Here is an 18,155-nt window from a genome sequence, read left to right on the forward strand (position 1 = left end):
CTACACCACAGCTCACAGCAAAGCCGGACCATTAACCCACTGAGTGAGGCCAGGGATCAAACCCTGGTCCTCGTGCATCCTGGTCAGATTCTTAACCTGCTGCGCCACAACAGCAACTCCTGCGTATTCTCTTTTATGCGAAATGTGTGTGTCTAGTTACTGTTTTAATTTTATATTTGTCTTCATGTATTGCACTGCTCTTAAAATCATCTCTAGTAATTGGACATTGAATTTCAAAACTTTACTTTCAAAGTTCTGTAAACAGTTATTTCATCTGTTTAAAAAATAAGCAATTAGAGAGTTCCCGTCATGGCGCAGCGGAAACGAATCCAACTAGGAACCATGAGGTTACGGGTTCAATCCCTGGCCTCATTCAGTGAGTTGAGGATCCAGCATTGCCGTGAGCTGTGGTGTAGGTCGCAGATGTGGCTCTGATCTGGCACTGCTGTGGTTGTGGTGTAGGCCAGCGGCTACAGCTCTGATTAGATCCCTAGCCTGGGAACCCCGATGTGCCTCGGGTGTGGCCTTAAAAAGACAAAACAACAAAAGAAATAAATCAATAAGCAATTAGGCTTTTAGGTTTTCATGTGTAGTTAATTTGATCACTTTTGTATAGTCTAAGAGACTACCAAAACTTACTCCTTTTGTTCAAACCGTTTTGTGTCACAACAATCTAACAGGAATGATTGCTATTGCAGAGGTAAAGCTGAGGGTTATTATTCAGGAGACAAAAACTGCCCGCATGTAAAGCCCATACAGAGTTCGAATTGGGGAAGCTTTTTAAAACACTTGAGAAGATGTCTTCTCCCTGAACAAGTGTCACCCGTTGAAATGCGGCATGTCCCTAGGAGTAGGTACTGTCACCGTTTTCTCAGGATTTAAGGCACTTCTTTCCCGTCTTCGGATCTGTGCAGACTGCTGCCTCTTGGCTCAGGATTCCCACGATGGGTTCTCGGGCGCCGTTTTCTCTGTATCTGCTCTTTCCGGTCGTGTGATGAGGAAATGACAGGTCTGTGTGACACAGATACAGCTTGACTTCACTTGTGAGGTTTCCTCCTGGCTCTTTGTTTGTGGAAACGCGACTTGAAGGGAGACGCCGAAGTGTGTTTCGTAAAGACCGGGCCCCTCTGTGTTCTGCCTTCTCAGTGGTGCTGAGCGCCCTGTCGCGTTTTGCAGGTGCGAGATGAGCAGCACCAGTGCTCTCTGGGGAACCTGAGGATCCCGCTCAGCCAGCTGCTCGCCAGCGAGGACATGACCATGAACCAGCGCTTCCAGCTCAGTAACTCAGGTCCCAACAGCTCGCTGAAGATGAAGCTGGCCCTCAGGGTACTGCCCTCTGCAGAGTGTGGCCGAGGGTGCACGGGGCCCTTGGTGCCACACGCAGGGCCGGGGGGGTGGGGGGCAGCGGCAGCCGTGTTCTGGGCCCACAGTTGTTCGTGATGCTTTCACGTGAAGCCAACCAGCCTGTTGATGGTCTTTTGGCCCAGGAAGTATTGCTCTCTCTGCATCAACAGTTTTCTGGTAATGTTAAATTTTCAAAGGGCATTCGCAGGAGAGAATCTAATATACCGCTGCAAGGTGGTAGGAATTTCAGGAAAAAGAAATTTTGTCCCAAACAGATGGTGATGAATAAGTACCTAAGGAAAAGCTGAAAGTGAAACTGGCAAACATAGGAAAATACTAAAAATCTCTGATATTTACAATGCAAATTAAAGTGAAGAAACAACTTTTTTTTTTTTAAGGCAAACAAACTTAGTGTGTGAGGGTGCATTGGAAATGGCCTGCTTGTATCTTGTCACCACCTGATTGTGGGACAGCCTTTCTAGAAGGGACCACAGTGTCTCCAGTCCTAAGTCACAGAGAGACCTGATTCTGGAAACCTAGTTCCTGGTGACAACACAGAACCAGGGACCCTGGCCTAGCTTGACTTCGTAAAAGCAGGGAGACCCTTCAAGCCATCGGGGGAACCCCCCCTGCAGGGTGCAGGCTCTGCGAGGGGACGTGTGCACTTCAGAGCACACATGAAATGCAGCAGAGCGAGGGGGGCGCCGCTGCCCCCCATGGATGCTGGGGGTCGGGCAGCCTCACCGCCCCCCCCGCCCCCGGAGCTGGCTGGGTAGGGAGGATGCTAGTGTAGGATGAGGGGGCGACCCCGGCTCTTGCACAGTGACGCTGCCACCACCGAGCAGGAGAGCAGCCAGAGGAGGGCCCAGAAACGAGGTTTGCACAGCACAGCGCTCTTAGCTCCTTGCACGCGCCCCTCCCTGCACTTTGTGTGATGTGGGAGAAGAGCTGAACAGATAAACGGGGCTGTTTTTAATGTGGTGCCGAGCTTTAAAGAAACGTTTGCAGATGGACAGCGCTAACGCTGTTCGCGTGTGAGGCTGTGAGCAGCGTCACGGGTTTTCCGTGTGTCTCTTTCCCCCTTCAGGTGCTCCACCTTGAAAAGCAGGAAAGGTCTCCAGACCACCAGCACTCCGCGCAAGTCAAGCGACCCTCTGTTTCCAAGGAAGGGAGGAAAATACCCGTCAGGCCTCAGATGTCCGCATCGCCAGGCACCGGTGACAGCAGCACAGCGCCGTCCTCCCCCGTCGTCGGGGGTGGCGATAAGCCTGGCGTGGAAGAGCGAGCCCCGCCTGCAGAGGCCAGCCCTCAGGGGCCGCAAGACCTGGGCCGGAGCTCCTCCAGTCTCCAGGCCAGCGGCACCGGCTCCCCCAGCCACATCTCCGTCAAGGAGCCCACCCCAAGCATCGCCTCGGACATCTCGCTGCCCATCGCCACTCAGGAGCTGCGGCAGAGGCTGCGGCAGCTCGAGAAGTAACTAGATGCTCCCCGTGTCTGGTCGAGTTGCTTGCGGCCCTCGGGCTGCAGGGAGGGAGCGGGTTTTGAGCCAAACGGCCTTCAGACGGTGTTGCCCCTTCACTCCCTGTGCCTTCGACTTTCTGGGGCCTGGCATTGGGCTTGTGAAACGCTTAGGCACAGCGAGGTGAGCCTTGGAGCAGGAGGTGGAGTCTCGTCTCGTTGGGTCTTAGCGGGGGACGTGGGAAGCCTGGCCAGTTTGAGTCTGATGTTGGGGACCGGGCCCTGCTCTTTCATGCTTGGCCAGCACCGTGTCACACCACCCAGCGGCTCTCTCTGTCTTTGAATGTCTGGGTGGGTTTCTTACTTAACGCCTGGAGTTGTGGCTGTGCTCCTGCTTTCCTTAGATAAGGGGGCCGACGTCTCCGTTACCCAGGCTTCCTCTCATGGGGAGGCCGTTGCCCTTTGAAGTGGTTTCCTCTTTGCTGCTCAGCGGCGTGTTGAGTAGGAAGGGCAGAGGTGACGCCTGTGCTCCGGGGCCCAGAGGAGGCAGGTGGCCGTGACCCACGCTCAGCAGCTCACCTCACACCCCTGGTTTCAAGAGAAAGGAAGCAGTCCCTCCCTCACTGGCTCTGGGAGGAAATAGAAGTTTGCTCAGGAGCTCATGTGGGGAGAAGCAGGTGCTGAACCACAGGCTGCTTGGCTGTCCTTGAGCCTGTGCTTCAGCCTGACACGCAGGGTGGGGACCCCCTCTGACGGCCCAGCCCGAGGGGCTCTGAGACAGGAACGTAGGTTTGTGCGGGTCCAGGGCAGACGTTGCTTCACAAGGACGGCTGCGTTGATGTCTGTCCTCAGCAGACGGCTCGGTTTCACTCTGGGTCCCCACCAGAGGTGTCAGTTTTGGGCCATCGAGTTGCCGTGAACCCTGGAATGAACTCTGAAACCCAGCTGCCCGCTTGTGCCCAGAAGCTGGGGTTCTGTTCACCTTCAGGGGCACTTCCTTCCGGTCTGAGCGCGTGGCCGTGATCACAGCCTGTCGCTCTGCTTTGTTTCCAGCGGGACGACCCTGGGACAGTCCCCCCTGGGGCAGATCCAGCTGACCATCCGGCACAGCTCCCAGCGCAACAAGCTGGTGGTGGTGGTGCATTCCTGCAGGTGAGGCGGCCACACAGTCGGGGTGCTCCTCCCTTAGCTGTCCTTAAGCTTCTTCCATAACCTTTTCTTTTTTGTTGTTTTTTTTTGTTTTTTCTTTTCTTTTTACCTTTCCTAGGGCTGCTCCTTTGGCATATGGAGGTTCCCAGGCTAGGGGTCCAATCAGAGCTGTAGCCGCTGGCCCACGCCAAAGCCACAGCAACTCGGGATCCGAGCCACGTCTGCGACCTACACCACTGCCCACGGCAACGCCAGATCCTTAACCCACTGAGCAAGGGCAGGGGTCAAACCCGCAACCTCATGGTTCCTAGTCGGATGCGTGAACCACTGCGCCACCACGGGAACTCCCCGTACCCTTGTCTGTTCATAAGCATCTGGTTGCTGCGTAACCCTCCCTGAAACTGCTCTGCTGTGGTCACGTGACGCTCCCTGTTGTCGAATGTGTAGAGCACGATAAGGAACAGATGTTTCTGTTGTCGAACTGTCTTTGGGGACGTTTATAAATTTCCAGAAGGCGATTTATATCGACTCAGGGAATCCAGGCCGTGGCACTGGCTGCTGCCGGCCTTTACGTCTGACTGGTGGCCGTGCTGTCCACGTGTGGTGGAAATGCGTGATGTTACAGAGGGTGGTGGGAACATAGAGTCGGACGAGAACATTGAGAAACGTGCCTGTGCCTGTGGAGTGCAGTTCCTCGGGCACCATCTGTGCTCCTGCTGCCAGGCAGGCACCACGGGCACTTCCAGGGCCTAACTGGCTCCGAGGACACCCCCTCGCTGGGCGTTGGGGTCAACCCGGAGCGAACCGTGTGAGGTGGTGGCCTGTCCAGGTGACCTTTGACCTGCGCCCCTCGAGCTGCCTGGCTCCCCATCACACATGGGTTTGTTCGGTCCATGCCAGAGTCCTCCGTGATTTTTGACTGGTTGGCCCTCGATGTGGAACCGGGGATGTGAAGGGTTGGTGCCCTTAACCTTCACGGGGTTCAAGGTCACCTGTGATGAGATACTCGGCAGTGTGTGGCCCAGCTGTCCCGGGACAAGAGCTGGTGAAGCCGCATCCCCGTCTGGGAAGGGTCAGCTGGACAAAAGGCAGAGAGTGGGCTCAGCAGCCTGAGCAGGAGCCCGGGGAGGGTTCCGTGGACGGAGGCTGCACGACCTCGCTGGGGTCTCCGGGGTAGCGGCTTCGTTTGGCCGTGAGGCCTCACTAGGAGAGGACGGGGACGCTGTGGTTTCTGTGATGGCAGCAGAGCAGGGTGTCGGGACACCCCCCAGGCTCTGGGCCCAGGAGGGGAGGCACAGGCCACCTCCCACCCCTGTAGAGCTGCGGCAAGAAGCCAGTTGGGGGGGAGGAGGACAGGTGCTTCACTCGCGAGCCTCTCAGCGCTTGGATACATGTCAGAACAGGCAGTACGTTCCAGTGTGAGGCTCACTGTCTTTTTTCTAGATTCTAATACCTGCTGTTCTCTGGTTTGTTGTAAGAAATCTCATTGCCTTCTCTGAAGATGGCTCTGACCCCTACGTCCGCTTATATTTGTTACCAGACAAGAGGAGGTCAGGAAGGAGAAAAACACACGTGTCCAAGAAAACGCTGAACCCCGTGTTTGATCAGAGGTACGCGTCCTCTCCGTGGGGTGATGGTAGATGAGCACGCGGGGAGGCCTGCTGGTGCCCGGGCGTACCCAGGGCATTTCCACCAGTGCCGCTGAGGGTGTACCTGAGACCTCCTCCCAGTGAGTAGTCGTGAACTTGGTGACAGATAGATAGGTGAAGAGTTCCCTAGTGGCCTAGCGGGTTAAGGGCCCGACATTGTCACTGCTGGGGCACAGGGGCGATCCCTGGCCGGGAACTTCCGTGTACCGCGGGCCTGGCCAGAAAGAAAATAAAGAAAGAACCAGGCATCAGAGCGACACGTCATGAATCCTCAGGTCACGCCCCGCAGGCCTCGGCCTGTCATGCATGTGTGGCATGGATGCCAGGCCTCGTGCTTAAAGAAGCCCCAGCATCTGGGGAAGTCCTGAAGTCGACTGATGCCCATGTCCATTCGTTCAGGTACATTCCGTCTTTCAGGATACTGGCCACGTCTCATGGTTTCTTGCGACTTTGTTTAAACCGGGGTCCGAAACTGATGGGCAGCCCAGCCCCCGTCCTCGTGTGGGCAGCCTGCTCTGCCTCTGAGAGTTTGGGGACCTGTGACCCTGAGACTCAGGCTGCCTGCTCGTGGGAAGGCCAGCCACGTGTCCGTGTCCCTGCGTCCCTGTGAGGCCTCTGGCCTTGTCCTCTGCTTTGCCAGAGGCCCTGTCACATGCGACCCCACCGAGGCCTTTCTCTTTCAAGAGAAAGCATCTGGCCTCCGCTGCCGGAAGTGCCTGCAGGCCCCTCTCTGTGAGGCTGCTTCCCCGACTCGGAGGTCGCGCACCCTCCTGGAGCCTGCGGCGAGCCGCCTGGCCTGGACGCCCCCGTGGCGCACATCCACGGCCCCACGATTCACACCAGGAGAGTTGGGTCCTGTCCACGCGGGGACCCACTGGTGGTCAGTCTTTCTCACATTTAGGGTTCCAGTGTTCTCCTCCTACGTTTGGAAAATAATGGAGAAAAACCGCTGAGTCTTCCTGAAGGGCCAGACCCAGACAATTAACAGGAGAGATCAGTTCTATAATAAAAACAGCTAACATTGCGGAATGGTCTCGTAAGCAGAAGTGTCATTTTTTAGTTACAATAAAACAAAGCAAAGTCATGGAGAAGTTTAAAGATGGTCCACTTTTTCTTTCTTTTTTTTTTTTTTTTTTTTTTTTAGAGTTGCACCCAGGGCACATGGAGCTTCCCAGGCTAGAAGGTGAATTGGAGCTACAGCGGCCAGCCTACGCCACAGCCACAGCCACACGGGATCCGAGCCTCCTCTGCAACCCACACCACAGCTCATGGCAACGCCGGATCCTTAACCCACTGAGTGAGCCCCGGGATCAAACCCATGTCCTCAGGGATGCGAGTCGGGTTCTTAACCCGCTGAGTGAGCCCCAGAATCACACTGCATCCTCAGGGATGCGAGTCGGGTTCTTAACCCACTGAGCTGCAGCGGGAACTCCAGAGATGTTCTCTTTTTCCACTTCAGCTTTGATTTCAGCGTCTCTTTGCCGGAGGCGCAGAGGCGAACCTTGGACGTGGCTGTGAAGAACAGCGGGGGCTTCCTGTCCAAAGACAAAGGGCTTCTTGGCAAAGTATGTTTGGAAAAAATCCTGTGCTCCGTAAAAATGAAACTTACTTAAAGTGCACTTTGAAGAGCAGATTTATGTACGTGGATGATCTGTATCCGCTAAGCTGCCACGAGCAGTTCTTGAGCCAACTTCGCTGTAAATTATCTCCACGGAGGCTTCGTAGTAACTCCCTGTCCAGACTGTGGGATCCTGGCAGGGCCTTTGGGGTGTAATCACTGGGCAGGTCCTGGCTGGATCGTATGGGTAGGAAACGGGAAAGTGAGACGCTCAAAACGAAGGTGGGTGTCCTGTCGTGCACGTGAGATGGGTGGTTGGCGAGAGGCCCGAAGCCACCCTGACATGCGGTTTTCGACCCACAGGTTCTGGTCGGTCTGGCATCGGAGGAACTCGCCAAAGGCTGGACCCAGTGGTAAGTGTCCCCACAGGCAGACACAGGGCCCCCCGCGGGTCCTGTGCCTAGGGGCCCCCCCGTGACCCCTGGCTGCTGTCTTCCTGTGTCTCAGGTACGACCTCACGGAAGACGGGACGAGGCCACACGTGGTGACGTAGGTCCCTGGGGAGCCAGTCGCCCTCCCCACCCCCGCCTGCCCAGCCCTGTGCTCGGGACGCACCGATGCTGTTTTTGCCAGTTCCTGTCTCTGGTTCCTTCCCGGTTTTATAAGACGTGTTGACCTTTTCGGCATATTCGGCCGGTATGATCATTAAGTTTTGTATGTTTCCTTTCCTCTGGTGTCTCCCGGTCACCCCCGCGTGTGGAGGAGAGAGGTGGGCGCTGTGCCTGCAGGGCTGCGTGCCAGCCGCCCCGCCAGAGCCGACGTCTGGCTGTGCTTTCTTACTGCCTTGTTTTGTACATCACCGCGCGGTGCAAATAGACTCTTTTTTATAATCTCTCCATGCCAGTTTGAATTCGGAAGAAAATGGATCAAGGAAATATATATATATTTTTCTTCGAAAACTTCGATTCTTAAGACAAACATCATTTTTGTCTTTGCCGGAAAACGTTCTCAGTGACCTATTTTGTGGTTTCTTTTTCAAAAGAGAAGCTGAAAGAGTGGTAAATGTTAGTATACTCCGCCCACGATGAATGATGAGAGAATGTATCCACCTGTACACTTTCATACATATAAAGATATATTATTGAGAAGGCCATGGAAGTGGCTCGTAAGAAAAAATGTATAACTGAGTAAAAATATAAAATATGAAGAGCATTGCCCTGGCTCAGAAATCATAGTGTGCCGACCTGAAATCTCTTACAGAAAATGGAATGTCTTTTGTTTCAGTCGCTCGTTACAGCTTATCCCTGACACAGTGCAGATACTCAGTCCTGCTTTCCCTGAAATATAATACAGACAGATTTTTGATATTTGCCGTCAGGCTCTAGTTTCCCAGCCTTTTCGGTGTTTTCTCAGCCTAGAAAGAAAGGTGAATTCATGTCTCCACAGAGACTATGAGACGGGTCAGGGGGTGTAGATAGGAGGTGGTGGTGGCCGGCCCATGTATCTGTCTGGGTGACATCACACGTGGGACAGAGAGGTCCCCAAGCCGGCGCTGGACACCCCTGCGACCCAGGGGTTTCCTGGTGTGTAACCACTTCCTGGGTTTCCTCACTTTATGCAATGACCGACCTCAGTACTGGCATATTGTTAGACAGCTTTTATTTGGAAATAAGAGTTTTCTTAGATCACGGAAAGCACGTCTTCCCTGCAGAGCCCAAGCTTCTCGGGAGGTGAGGCTCTGCAGCCTGGTCGGAGCCGAGCGCTGAGCGCAGGGTGGAGGTGCAGAGAGAGCTTTAAGGGCTCTGGGTGTGTGATGCACCCCAAAATGGGGTATAAATATTGGAGGAAATCCGGCTTTGAGAGCGAGGCCGGCCATCTCACCCTGAGTGCCCTCGCGGACCCGACCCCTGCGTGACCAGACCCGCCAAGGGCCTGCGTGGCTGCCGTCGCTGCCCCGGCACCTCCTGCTCTCCGGCCGCCTGCAGCTCTGTTTCTGTTTACACTTTGAGCCGTGGGTCCGTGTGCGGTGGGGTCTCAGCTGTGATCCTGAAGACCAGGGCCCTCTGCAGCCTCAGCGAGACCCCTTTCCCTCCTCTGTCGGCGCCGAGGAAGCCGGTGGACGTGCGGGCCGCCGGGCGCTGCTCTCGAATGCCTCACCCTGCCCTCTCGGTAGTAAGAGGCAGGTGATTACGACCTCTGCTTGCCTGCCCATGGCATTCGATGTACTGGGGATTTTTTAAAAGTTAGGTTTGTTGACGGGCTTCTGGCACACCTTCTAAAAGGAGAGAAACACTTGTTGAAATTTATGAGACCAGTGATTTCTGCCAGCATCCCCACCTTAGAGGTTTTGTGGCACACGTGTCGCCTGTTCAGTCGGGCTTTCCTGGAGAGAATGCTTTATTTAAGCCATTAGGCAAGATGATAGAAACCAAACCAAGCCCGTTCGCAGCACGGCACCCACCCTCTGTGGACGGCGGGGGCTGGACCCAGACCCAGCAGCCAGCTCCCTTCTCTCTAAAAGGAAAGAAGGGAAGCAAGGGGATGGTTGGAAGGGCCCAGAACCCGTCCCAGGTAGGAGTCTGTCTGCATGGCCGATGGGCCTTCAGAGGGAACCTCTGTCCTGGGGGACAGCTGAGCCTCACCCCGAGGCCAGACCCCGCGCCCCCCTCTGTTCCCCAGGCCTTCATCACCAGTGCTTAATAGTCAGTTCTTCTAGGAAAAGGGAACTTGAACTTTTCTACATGGAACCAAACCCATGGAGGGATGATTAACATTCAGGAATTTGAATTCTGTCACTTTGTGGCTCATCCTGTGCCTTAAAGTAGGAGGAATGAGGTATTGCTTCAGGTGAAAACGGAAGAGGCCTCTGAGCTGTACTCGCCACAGTCTACTCCGTACAGATGCTCCTCATCAGGAGGTTGGCCCTCCTTTGCCAAAACCTAAGCCAAATGCACATCCGCCTGTGTGTGTTTATCCTGTGGTTGTTGCTTTAACTCCAGTCTCGCTGGTCCCCCCGCTGCAGACGGAACGCGGCAGAGGGTTTTTTGTCGGTGGGGTTGTAGGAGGTCCTTTCTGCCCAACTAATTTTCCATGACAATGCATGTATTTATTCAATAAAACTTTTATGTTCGCTCACCTGTGTTCTTTGTCTTTTGAAGTGAAATGTTTAGAGATGCTCTGAAAAGTAGACACGGGGAAGTATTTGTATTTGCTGTTCGTGAATTCTTGGGTTTTCAAAAGAACTGCATCCGGTCATTGATGTTACGGCCGGTTCGACCCTCATTGCTCCCGCAGACTCTCAGTTTCTAAAACAGCTCATCCGAAAGATAACTGTGAGTTAAAAAACAGAAACAAACAGTGGTTAAAGCCAGGGTGCAGAAGCAATGACAGTGGGTCTGGTTTGAACAAGTGGGGGGAACTGTTAGAGGCGCCCAGTGCCCGGGGGGCGGGCTGGTCTCTCGAGCCCCCTCCGGGAGCCCCTCCAGCACCTACGCTCTGGGATTCCTTCCAGGGCACTGGCTCTTAGTCAGGCCCCAGTGTCTTCTCTGACCAGCCCAGCCTTTATTTCATTCCACTTCGGACCAGTGATCTCCCACAGCCTCGGGCACGGGCTCGGCAGCTGAGCTCACGACTCTTGATGCCCCTCCTCCCCGGTCCCTCTGCCCTGGGACATCTCGGCTCAGGGTCCCACCTGTCTGTCTGTCTTGACGCCTCTGAGCGGAGCCTGGAGCCCAGCGTCACCTGGCGTCCTTGGCGCGGCCTTTGGAAGCACAGCCCTGACCCCTCCGCGTGCTGCAGGAGTTCCATTGTTCTGAGAATACAAACCAAGGACTGACCAACCGTGGCTCTGAGGCCAGGCTTCCTCCTGCCAATGCCGCCGCCTCCTGGATGCTTCCTCCGGCCCCACCCTCCTTCCCATCCCAGTGCCTCCCACCTCTCCTTCAATGCCCGCCTGGCTGACACCCACCCCTGCGCTGCAGCACCAAGCTGCTTTTCTCGGGGTCTCAAGTAACCCCCCACCCAGGGTCCGCCTCCCTGTTAGAGCCTCTCAGCAGCACGCTGCTTATGTTCAGCATGGGACGCGGAGTAAAGGGCCAGTCGAGAAACGTTGACATTCCTGTGTCTTACACACCAACGCTAATCGCTGTTAGAAAATAAAATGGAAAAAATTATACAGCAGCCTTGGGACCACAGCGAAATCCTGTGGCCGTGAAAGGAAGACCTGGGGAATAAATGTCCAGAGGGGACTTTGAAAACCTCTGGCGGATTTCCCGTCGTGGCGCAGTGGTTAACGAATCCGACTAGGAACCATGAGGTTGCGGGTTCGATCCCTGGCCTCGCTCAGTGGGTTGAGGATCTGGCGATGCCGTGAGCTGTGGTGTAGGTCGCAGACGCGGCTCGGATCCCGCGATGCTGTGGCTGTGGTGTGGGCCGGCGGCTACAGCTCCGATTCGACCCCTAGCCTGGGAACCTCCATATGCCGCGGGAGCGGTTTAAGAAATAGCAAAAAGACAAAAAAAAAAACAAAAAAAAAAACAAAAAAAAAACCTCTGGCATTGCTGGGGCTTTGGAGATGGACGTGCACATGCTTAGGAAAGGCCCGTGCGAGTGAGTCCTGACCTGTCCCCGGTGGCTGGTGTTGCAGCTCTGCACGGAGGAAGGCTGAAGCAGAGTCGTCAGCTGCCTGACGGGCTGTTGCAAACACACCCTGACACCCACAGACACAGGGCCTCGGTGAAGCCTGGGAGACGGGTCCAAAGCATTTCAAGAAACTCTAATCCATTGTCAGTGGACCGAGTCACCTAACAACAGACTACAGAAGTAGCAGCTAACAAAGAGTACAGCTTTTAGAGAAGCCAAGAAAGTTAAGCCAAAAATAACCCAAGTTGGGGGGAGGGGCTGCTCTCACAGCATTGCCACACTTTGTTATTCAAACGTTCGGTCTCCAGCAACAACAGGAACCTGAGACACAGAACCAGAGAAAGTGCCCTCAGGAAGCCCGGATACCAGCAGGCCAAGGCCTTCAATCAGCTTCTACTTAAATAAGTGTGTTCAAAGAAATAAAGCTGTGTCCAGAGAATTCCCGGAAAGTTCGAGAGTGGTTCTCAGCAAAATGGAAAAATAGCGGGAACAAGAGAAACTATCAGAAAGATGAAATCGGGATTCTGGGGTTTAAGAGACAGTACGTGAAATGTAAATTTCACCAAAGCTTAGCCAGAGATTTGAGCTGATAGAAGCAGCAGCTCGGGAGCCTGAGTGCTCGAGGGTGTGTGTGCACATTGTACACGTGGGAGGGCACATGTGTGTGTGTGTTGAGTGTGTATGTGAGTGAGCACACGTAGGCCTTGCACCTTGTATATGGATGTGTGCACGTGTGTGAATGTGTGCGTTGGGGTGTGTGTCCGGCCTTCGAGACAGGCTTCTCAAGCCCCGGGCCTCCGCCTGGATGTCCCTGAAAGCAAAGCCTGAGGCGGGGCTCCTGCGTGTGGGTCCGTTGGGAATATGGGCCTGTGAGGTGAGACTTCCTCCTTTTGTTCTGTTCTCTGAAACAGTTTGCCTAAGATAATAATCGCCCTTTCTTAAAGATCCGGTGAAAGTTGCCTATAAAAATTTCTGAGCCTGATGCCTTTTAAGTAGGGAGACTTGGATAACCCCTTCATTTTAACATTTGTATTAGTTTTCAATGCCTTATCATCACTTCTGAAGATGATCTCAGGCTTTCCAATGTATTGGAAAACTTTTTCTTAATGAATTTAATTTCTATTCTCTTTGTCATTGCATCTCCTTATAGTTTCATAACATTTTTTGTGTAACCTACTTTTTCCGTGATTAGACTAAAAATCCATTTGTCTTAACTTTTTTTTTTTTTTTTTTTTTTTTGTCTTTTTGCCATTTCTTGGGCTGCTCCCGCGGCATATGGAGGTTCCCAGGCTAGGGGTCCAATCAGAGCTGTAGCTGCCGGCCTACACCAGAGCCACAGCAACGCGGGACCCGAGCCACGTCTGCAACGTACACCACAGCTCACGGCAACGCCGGATCCTTAACCCACCTCATGGTCCCCTAGTCGGATTTGTTAACCACTGCGCCACGACGGGAACTCCTATACATCCTTTTTTTAAAACAAGTAAAATGATTTAAGGCTGTACGTCTTACCCTATATCCAGCTTCACCTCCCAAGTTCTGTTAAGTACACATTTTCATTTAAATCCAGATGTGTTCTCATTTCCATTGAGATTTATTCTTTTTTTTTTTTTTGTCTTTTTAGGGACATACCCAAGGCAGATGGAGGTTCCCAGGCTAGGGGTCTCATCGGAGCTGTAGCCGCCTACACCACAACCACAGCAATGCAGGATCCGAGCCACGTCTGCAACCTACACCACAGCTCACGGCAACGCCTGTTCCTGAACCCCCTGAGCGAGGCCAGGGATCGAACCCGCAACCTCATGGTTCCTAGTCAGATTTGTTTCCACTGTGCCACGACGGGAGCTCCGAGATTTATTCTTTATTCCCTGCACTACACAGAACATTTTTAAGTTTCAAAGCGTATCTCCCCTCCTTTCTGTTGTCGGTTGCGCATTTAATTGCACTGAGGTCACAGAAGGTGGTCTACAGGGTGTGGATTCTTGGGGTGGGGAGGTGGGGTTCAGCTCCTCTGCCCCTCCCCGCTCTGCCCTTCAGGCCCCTGGCCCAGAGCAGGTCTTAGAGAACATTCTGAAACCCCGCTCCTTGGCGATAGGTGAGATTCTGAGACTGCAGCTCCTGGCCGCGTGCAAGGGGACTTGGTCTGGCGGCAGCTGGCAGGAGCTATGTCTCCGTCCACGGCATCTGTGCCAGAGGCACCAGGTTGTGACCCTCTCAGCTTCTCTTCCTGGGCAGGTGGGTCGGTCTGGCCCTTGGCTGCAAGCAGAGAGCCCTGACCAGGTCTCCAGCCTCATGGGGCATGCCCAGCCCACTTGCCCCAGGAGCCAGACTCTGGCTGCCCCTGCCTGTCGGTACCCTGCACAGCTGGGGCCCCACTCTGCATTCCGGTTCCATGTATGCTCCATAGGCACAGCGATGCCTTTTTGGGTTCTGTTTGTGGTCTATCTTTCATAGCTATTAGGAGCAGGTGAAGTGGGCAGAAGGTGCCCTCCCTGCTCGTCATAACCCCAGGTCCTACGTGTGTGGTCCTTGTGCAGCAAGGGAACCACCTTGCAGTCTGGGGATGCAGGTGACTCACGCCTCCTCCCCCAGGAGCCTTGGTCCCAGCAGGTGATGCTGCAGCCACTGCGATACCTCCATCCCTCTGCCTCGTGGCTTTTAGAGGTTTGAGGATGAGCCCTTTCACGCCTTTCTGCCTCAGTTAGAGCCAGAGGAGCCACTGTTTTTACACTCACTTCCCAGGTGAGGAGCCAGCTCTCAGAGGAAAGGACTTGCCCGAGGCCTCTTGGCGAACTGAAGAGCCAGGCGGGTCCCACCAGCATGTTTTATAGGCATCCCAGGATAACAGATGTGTCTAATAAGGAACCTTCTTCTAAACTAGAGGTACAGCCAAATCTAAATACAGCAAAATACAGTAAAATCATTCTCATGAGGAGTTCCCGTCGTGGCTCAGTGGTTAACGAATCCGACTAGGAACCATGAGGTGGCGGGTTCCATCCCTGGCCTTGCTCTGTGGGTGAAGGATCCGGCATTGCTGTGAGCTGTGGTGTAGGCCGGTGGCTACAACTCCAATTCGACCCCTAGCCTGGGAACCTCCATATGCCACATGGGTGCGGCCCTAGAAAAGGCACAAAGACACACACAAAAAAGTCATTCTCATGAGATTTAGTGGGTTGATGGCCCATTACTCTAGTTATTATTTTCCTGAACTTCTCACTATCACAAAAATATTTAGACCCTCCCTTGAATTTAATTATTTAGCAACAGCTGATAATGATAGTTTCTCTACTCTTTCATAAATATACTTTTAGGAAAATCGTCAATAGAAATGAGATAAATAGTATATATCTCATATAAATAGTATATATATCATATAAAATGATTTAACAAGGTAAGTGGCTTCCCCCCCCCTCTCTTTTTTGACCACACCCACAGCATATGGAAGTTCCTGGGCCAGGGATCGAATCTGAGCTGGAGCCCATGCCTATAGCTGTGGCAACACCAGATTCTTAACCCACTGTGCCAGGCTGGGGGTTGAACCGGTGCCTGCAAAGAGACAAGCAGGATCATTAACCCCTGTGCCACGTGGGAACCCCTAGATGACAGTCGTTCATTTGGGTAAGACAAGACAAACCTCTGAGCTGCATACAGTAGGTGCTCCTGACTTGCAAAAGGCAAGCCTCACTTTGATGTGTCAGAACTGCACAGAGGGCCCCGATCCTGACCAAGGGCCTGAGGGCTGTGTAGCCAGTGGAAACTGCTGGCAGAGAGAGCCAAGTGTGGGTGACACATGTAGGGGCCCCCTCAGGGACAGCTGTGCTCAGGGGCCCCTTTGTCACCTCCCGGGAACTGGCTAGCCCTTTTTGTCCGCTGCCCAGGGAGAGAAGCAGACACAAAAGGCCACGTCGTGTGTGAGTCATACGAAATGTCCAGAACAAGCAAACGCACAGCGGTGCTGGGGCCAGCTCGCATTCCTGCTTTCCCAACAGCCTCCCCTGGGCTCCTGGGGGTGAGTGGGCTCCCCTGAGGGACCTGTCCCCACCTCCAGAGAGCCTGATCGGATCGTCAGGTGTTGAGGACGCCCGGGTGATCTTGGTGTTGCCGAGCCTGGCTCCCTGCTGCCTGCAGACACTGCCCCGGATGTTCCCACCCTGGCCCTCCCTTCCCATTCCTGTTAACTAGGATCTGAATCCCCAGCTCGGCACCCCTGTACTGATACTCATGCTGGCGAAATCCGTTTACAACAGCTCTATTGAGCTAGAATTCACGCATTATAAAATATACCCTTTTAAAGGAAAATGCGGGTGTCCCCATTGTACAGTGGAAACAAATCCGACTAGTATCCATGAGGATGCGGGTTCAATCCCTGGCCTTGCTCATTGGGTCAGGGATCCAGTGCTGCTGTGGCTGTGGTGTAGGCTGGCAGCTGTAGCTCTGATTCAACCCCTAACCTGAGAACTTCCATGTGCCGCAAATGCGGCCCTAAAAGGCAAAAATAAAGTAAAATGCAGTGGTTTTTAGTATATTCACACGGTTGTGCAGCCACCTCTACTCTGATTTTAGGTCATTTTCATCACCCCCCCAAAAAAACCCTGCACCCATTAGCCGTCACTCCATCTGTCCCCTGGCTGCCCCTTACCTACTTTTGTCTGTGGACCTGCCTGTTCTGGACGTTTCATATGAAGGGAATCGCATGCCAGGTGGCCTTTTGTGTTGGCTTCTCTCACTGGGCGTCGTGTCTGCAAGCTCATCCACCATGGTGCCTGTATCAGAGCTTTGTTCCTTTCTAAGGCTGAAGAATATTCCGCAGTGTGGATGGAACCATCTTGTTTGTCCCTTTGTCTGTTGGTGGATGCTGGGTTGTGTTCAGTTTGGGTCCTGCTGGCACACTTTGAGAGGCCAGCGACCACGTCCTGTGTTGGACGTCTAGCTCAGAAGGATGCTGACAGGCCACGCTTGGTTACTGTAGGCTCAGCATCATGGACTCCATGTTTGTCCCACTTTCCTCTGATTGTTTTTTTTAGGGCCGCACCCACGGCATATGGAGATTCCCAGGCTAGGGGTCGAATCGGAGCTACAGCTGCCGGTCTATACCACAGCCACAGCAACGCCAGATCCGAGCCCCGTCTTCGACCTACCCCACAGCTCACGCCAATGCTGGATCCTTAACCCACTGAGCAAGGCCAGGGATCGAACCCGCAACCTCAGGGTTCCTAGTTGGATTCGTTTCTGCTGTGCCACAACAGGAACTCCTCTCATCTTTTCTGAGATCAGCATCTAGCTGCTCATTAGGATCTCCCAGGGAGCCTCATACTCTTAAAACACACAAAAGCCTGTTGTGTGCCCCAGTGTTCTGACTGAATCTGTCTGCACAACGCACAGGGATCATGCTTCTGTAGGCAGCTCAGGAAACTGACATGCCACGTGGCTGGGAACGCTTTGCCCGGGGCCACCTACCTGGGTCTCTGAGTTACACACCTGAGAGACTCCCACCCCAGCTCTGCAGTGGGCTCCCCGGAGGAGCTGCCCCTCTGCCAGGAGACAGGAGGAAGACCAAGGCGATAGCTCTCCTTTCCCCTTCGTCTTCCCGAGGGCATCATGACAAGGGGGCCTTTAAGGACTGTCTGGAATGGTCTTATGTCTCCGTTCCGCTCAAAGTGGGGGCGCCTGCAGGGGGCGCCCTCCTCACACCTCCCATCTCCCCAGGATTTCCTTTGGTGGGGCCTTTTCCCCAGGGACGGAGAAGGGTGGTAAGGGCCTCAAGCTTCCAATTACTTCTGCTTTTTCCTTCACTGCTGTTTGAATACATCCACATTTCCCAAGTGCAAGCTTTTGCTGAAAAAGACAGTACCACAGAAAACTGCAAAGGAAGGACCCGTGCCCGCCCTGCCTCCCGGTTAGAGTCCCGCCCCCCAAAAGCCTAGGCTTTTATGTTGTTGAAATGACTGTTTTGATCTGATGGGTGTAACAAGGCACCTGGTTAAATTCACTTCACCTGCTTGTGTTTCTTTTTTGAATCGGGGTTCCTGGGGCCCACTGCAGCCTCTGTGGCTCAGGTCCTTTACCCACCGACAGTGCTCTCCTAGACGCAGCAACCACCCTCCCTGCTCACGAACTCCAGTTAGGCTGCTGGGTCAGGCAGGGAGACAACCCACTCTGGACACTTGCAGTGGGAGGGAGGCAACCTCGGGGGCCCTTTCCTCACAGGGGCTGCTGGGCGGGAGGGATAGGGTTTGCTGACAAGGGACTGAGGATTCGGGGCTCAGGGGAGGGATTTCGGGTATTGGGGTGGGTGGGAAGGGCTAGAGCAGGGTCTCGTGGGCGGGCGGGGGGAGCTGGGAGGCCGGGTGTGGGCT

The 18,155-nt window shown here is 54.0% G+C and overlaps 1 protein-coding gene across 4 annotated transcripts in view; it reads left to right on the top strand.

Moving 5' to 3' along the window:
- The window catches only part of ESYT2 (extended synaptotagmin 2), a 78,131-nt gene extending 67,838 nt beyond the window's left edge, over positions 1 to 10,293 (top strand). For all 4 annotated transcript variants that reach the window (XM_021079028.2, XM_021079029.2, XM_085005018.1 and 1 more), the window contains 7 exons: positions 1,177 to 1,326; positions 2,432 to 2,817; positions 3,856 to 3,954; positions 5,430 to 5,561; positions 7,060 to 7,165; positions 7,522 to 7,571; positions 7,666 to 10,293. In XM_021079028.2, the coding sequence (XP_020934687.1) occupies positions 1,177 to 1,326; positions 2,432 to 2,817; positions 3,856 to 3,954; positions 5,430 to 5,561; positions 7,060 to 7,165; positions 7,522 to 7,571; positions 7,666 to 7,711 (969 nt within the window). In that variant the 3' untranslated portion in view covers positions 7,712 to 10,293. The remainder of the gene's footprint in view (positions 1 to 1,176; positions 1,327 to 2,431; positions 2,818 to 3,855; positions 3,955 to 5,429; positions 5,562 to 7,059; positions 7,166 to 7,521; positions 7,572 to 7,665) is intronic.
- Positions 10,294 to 18,155: the final 7,862 nt, after the last annotated feature.

The sequence above is a fragment of the Sus scrofa genome, chromosome 18 (genome assembly GCF_054392235.1).
Source record: "Sus scrofa isolate SSC_HxYL_T2T_F1_AM1 chromosome 18, Sscrofa_HxYL_maternal_Yorkshire_Landrace_v2.0, whole genome shotgun sequence".
Classification (NCBI taxonomy): domain Eukaryota; kingdom Metazoa; phylum Chordata; class Mammalia; order Artiodactyla; family Suidae; genus Sus; species Sus scrofa.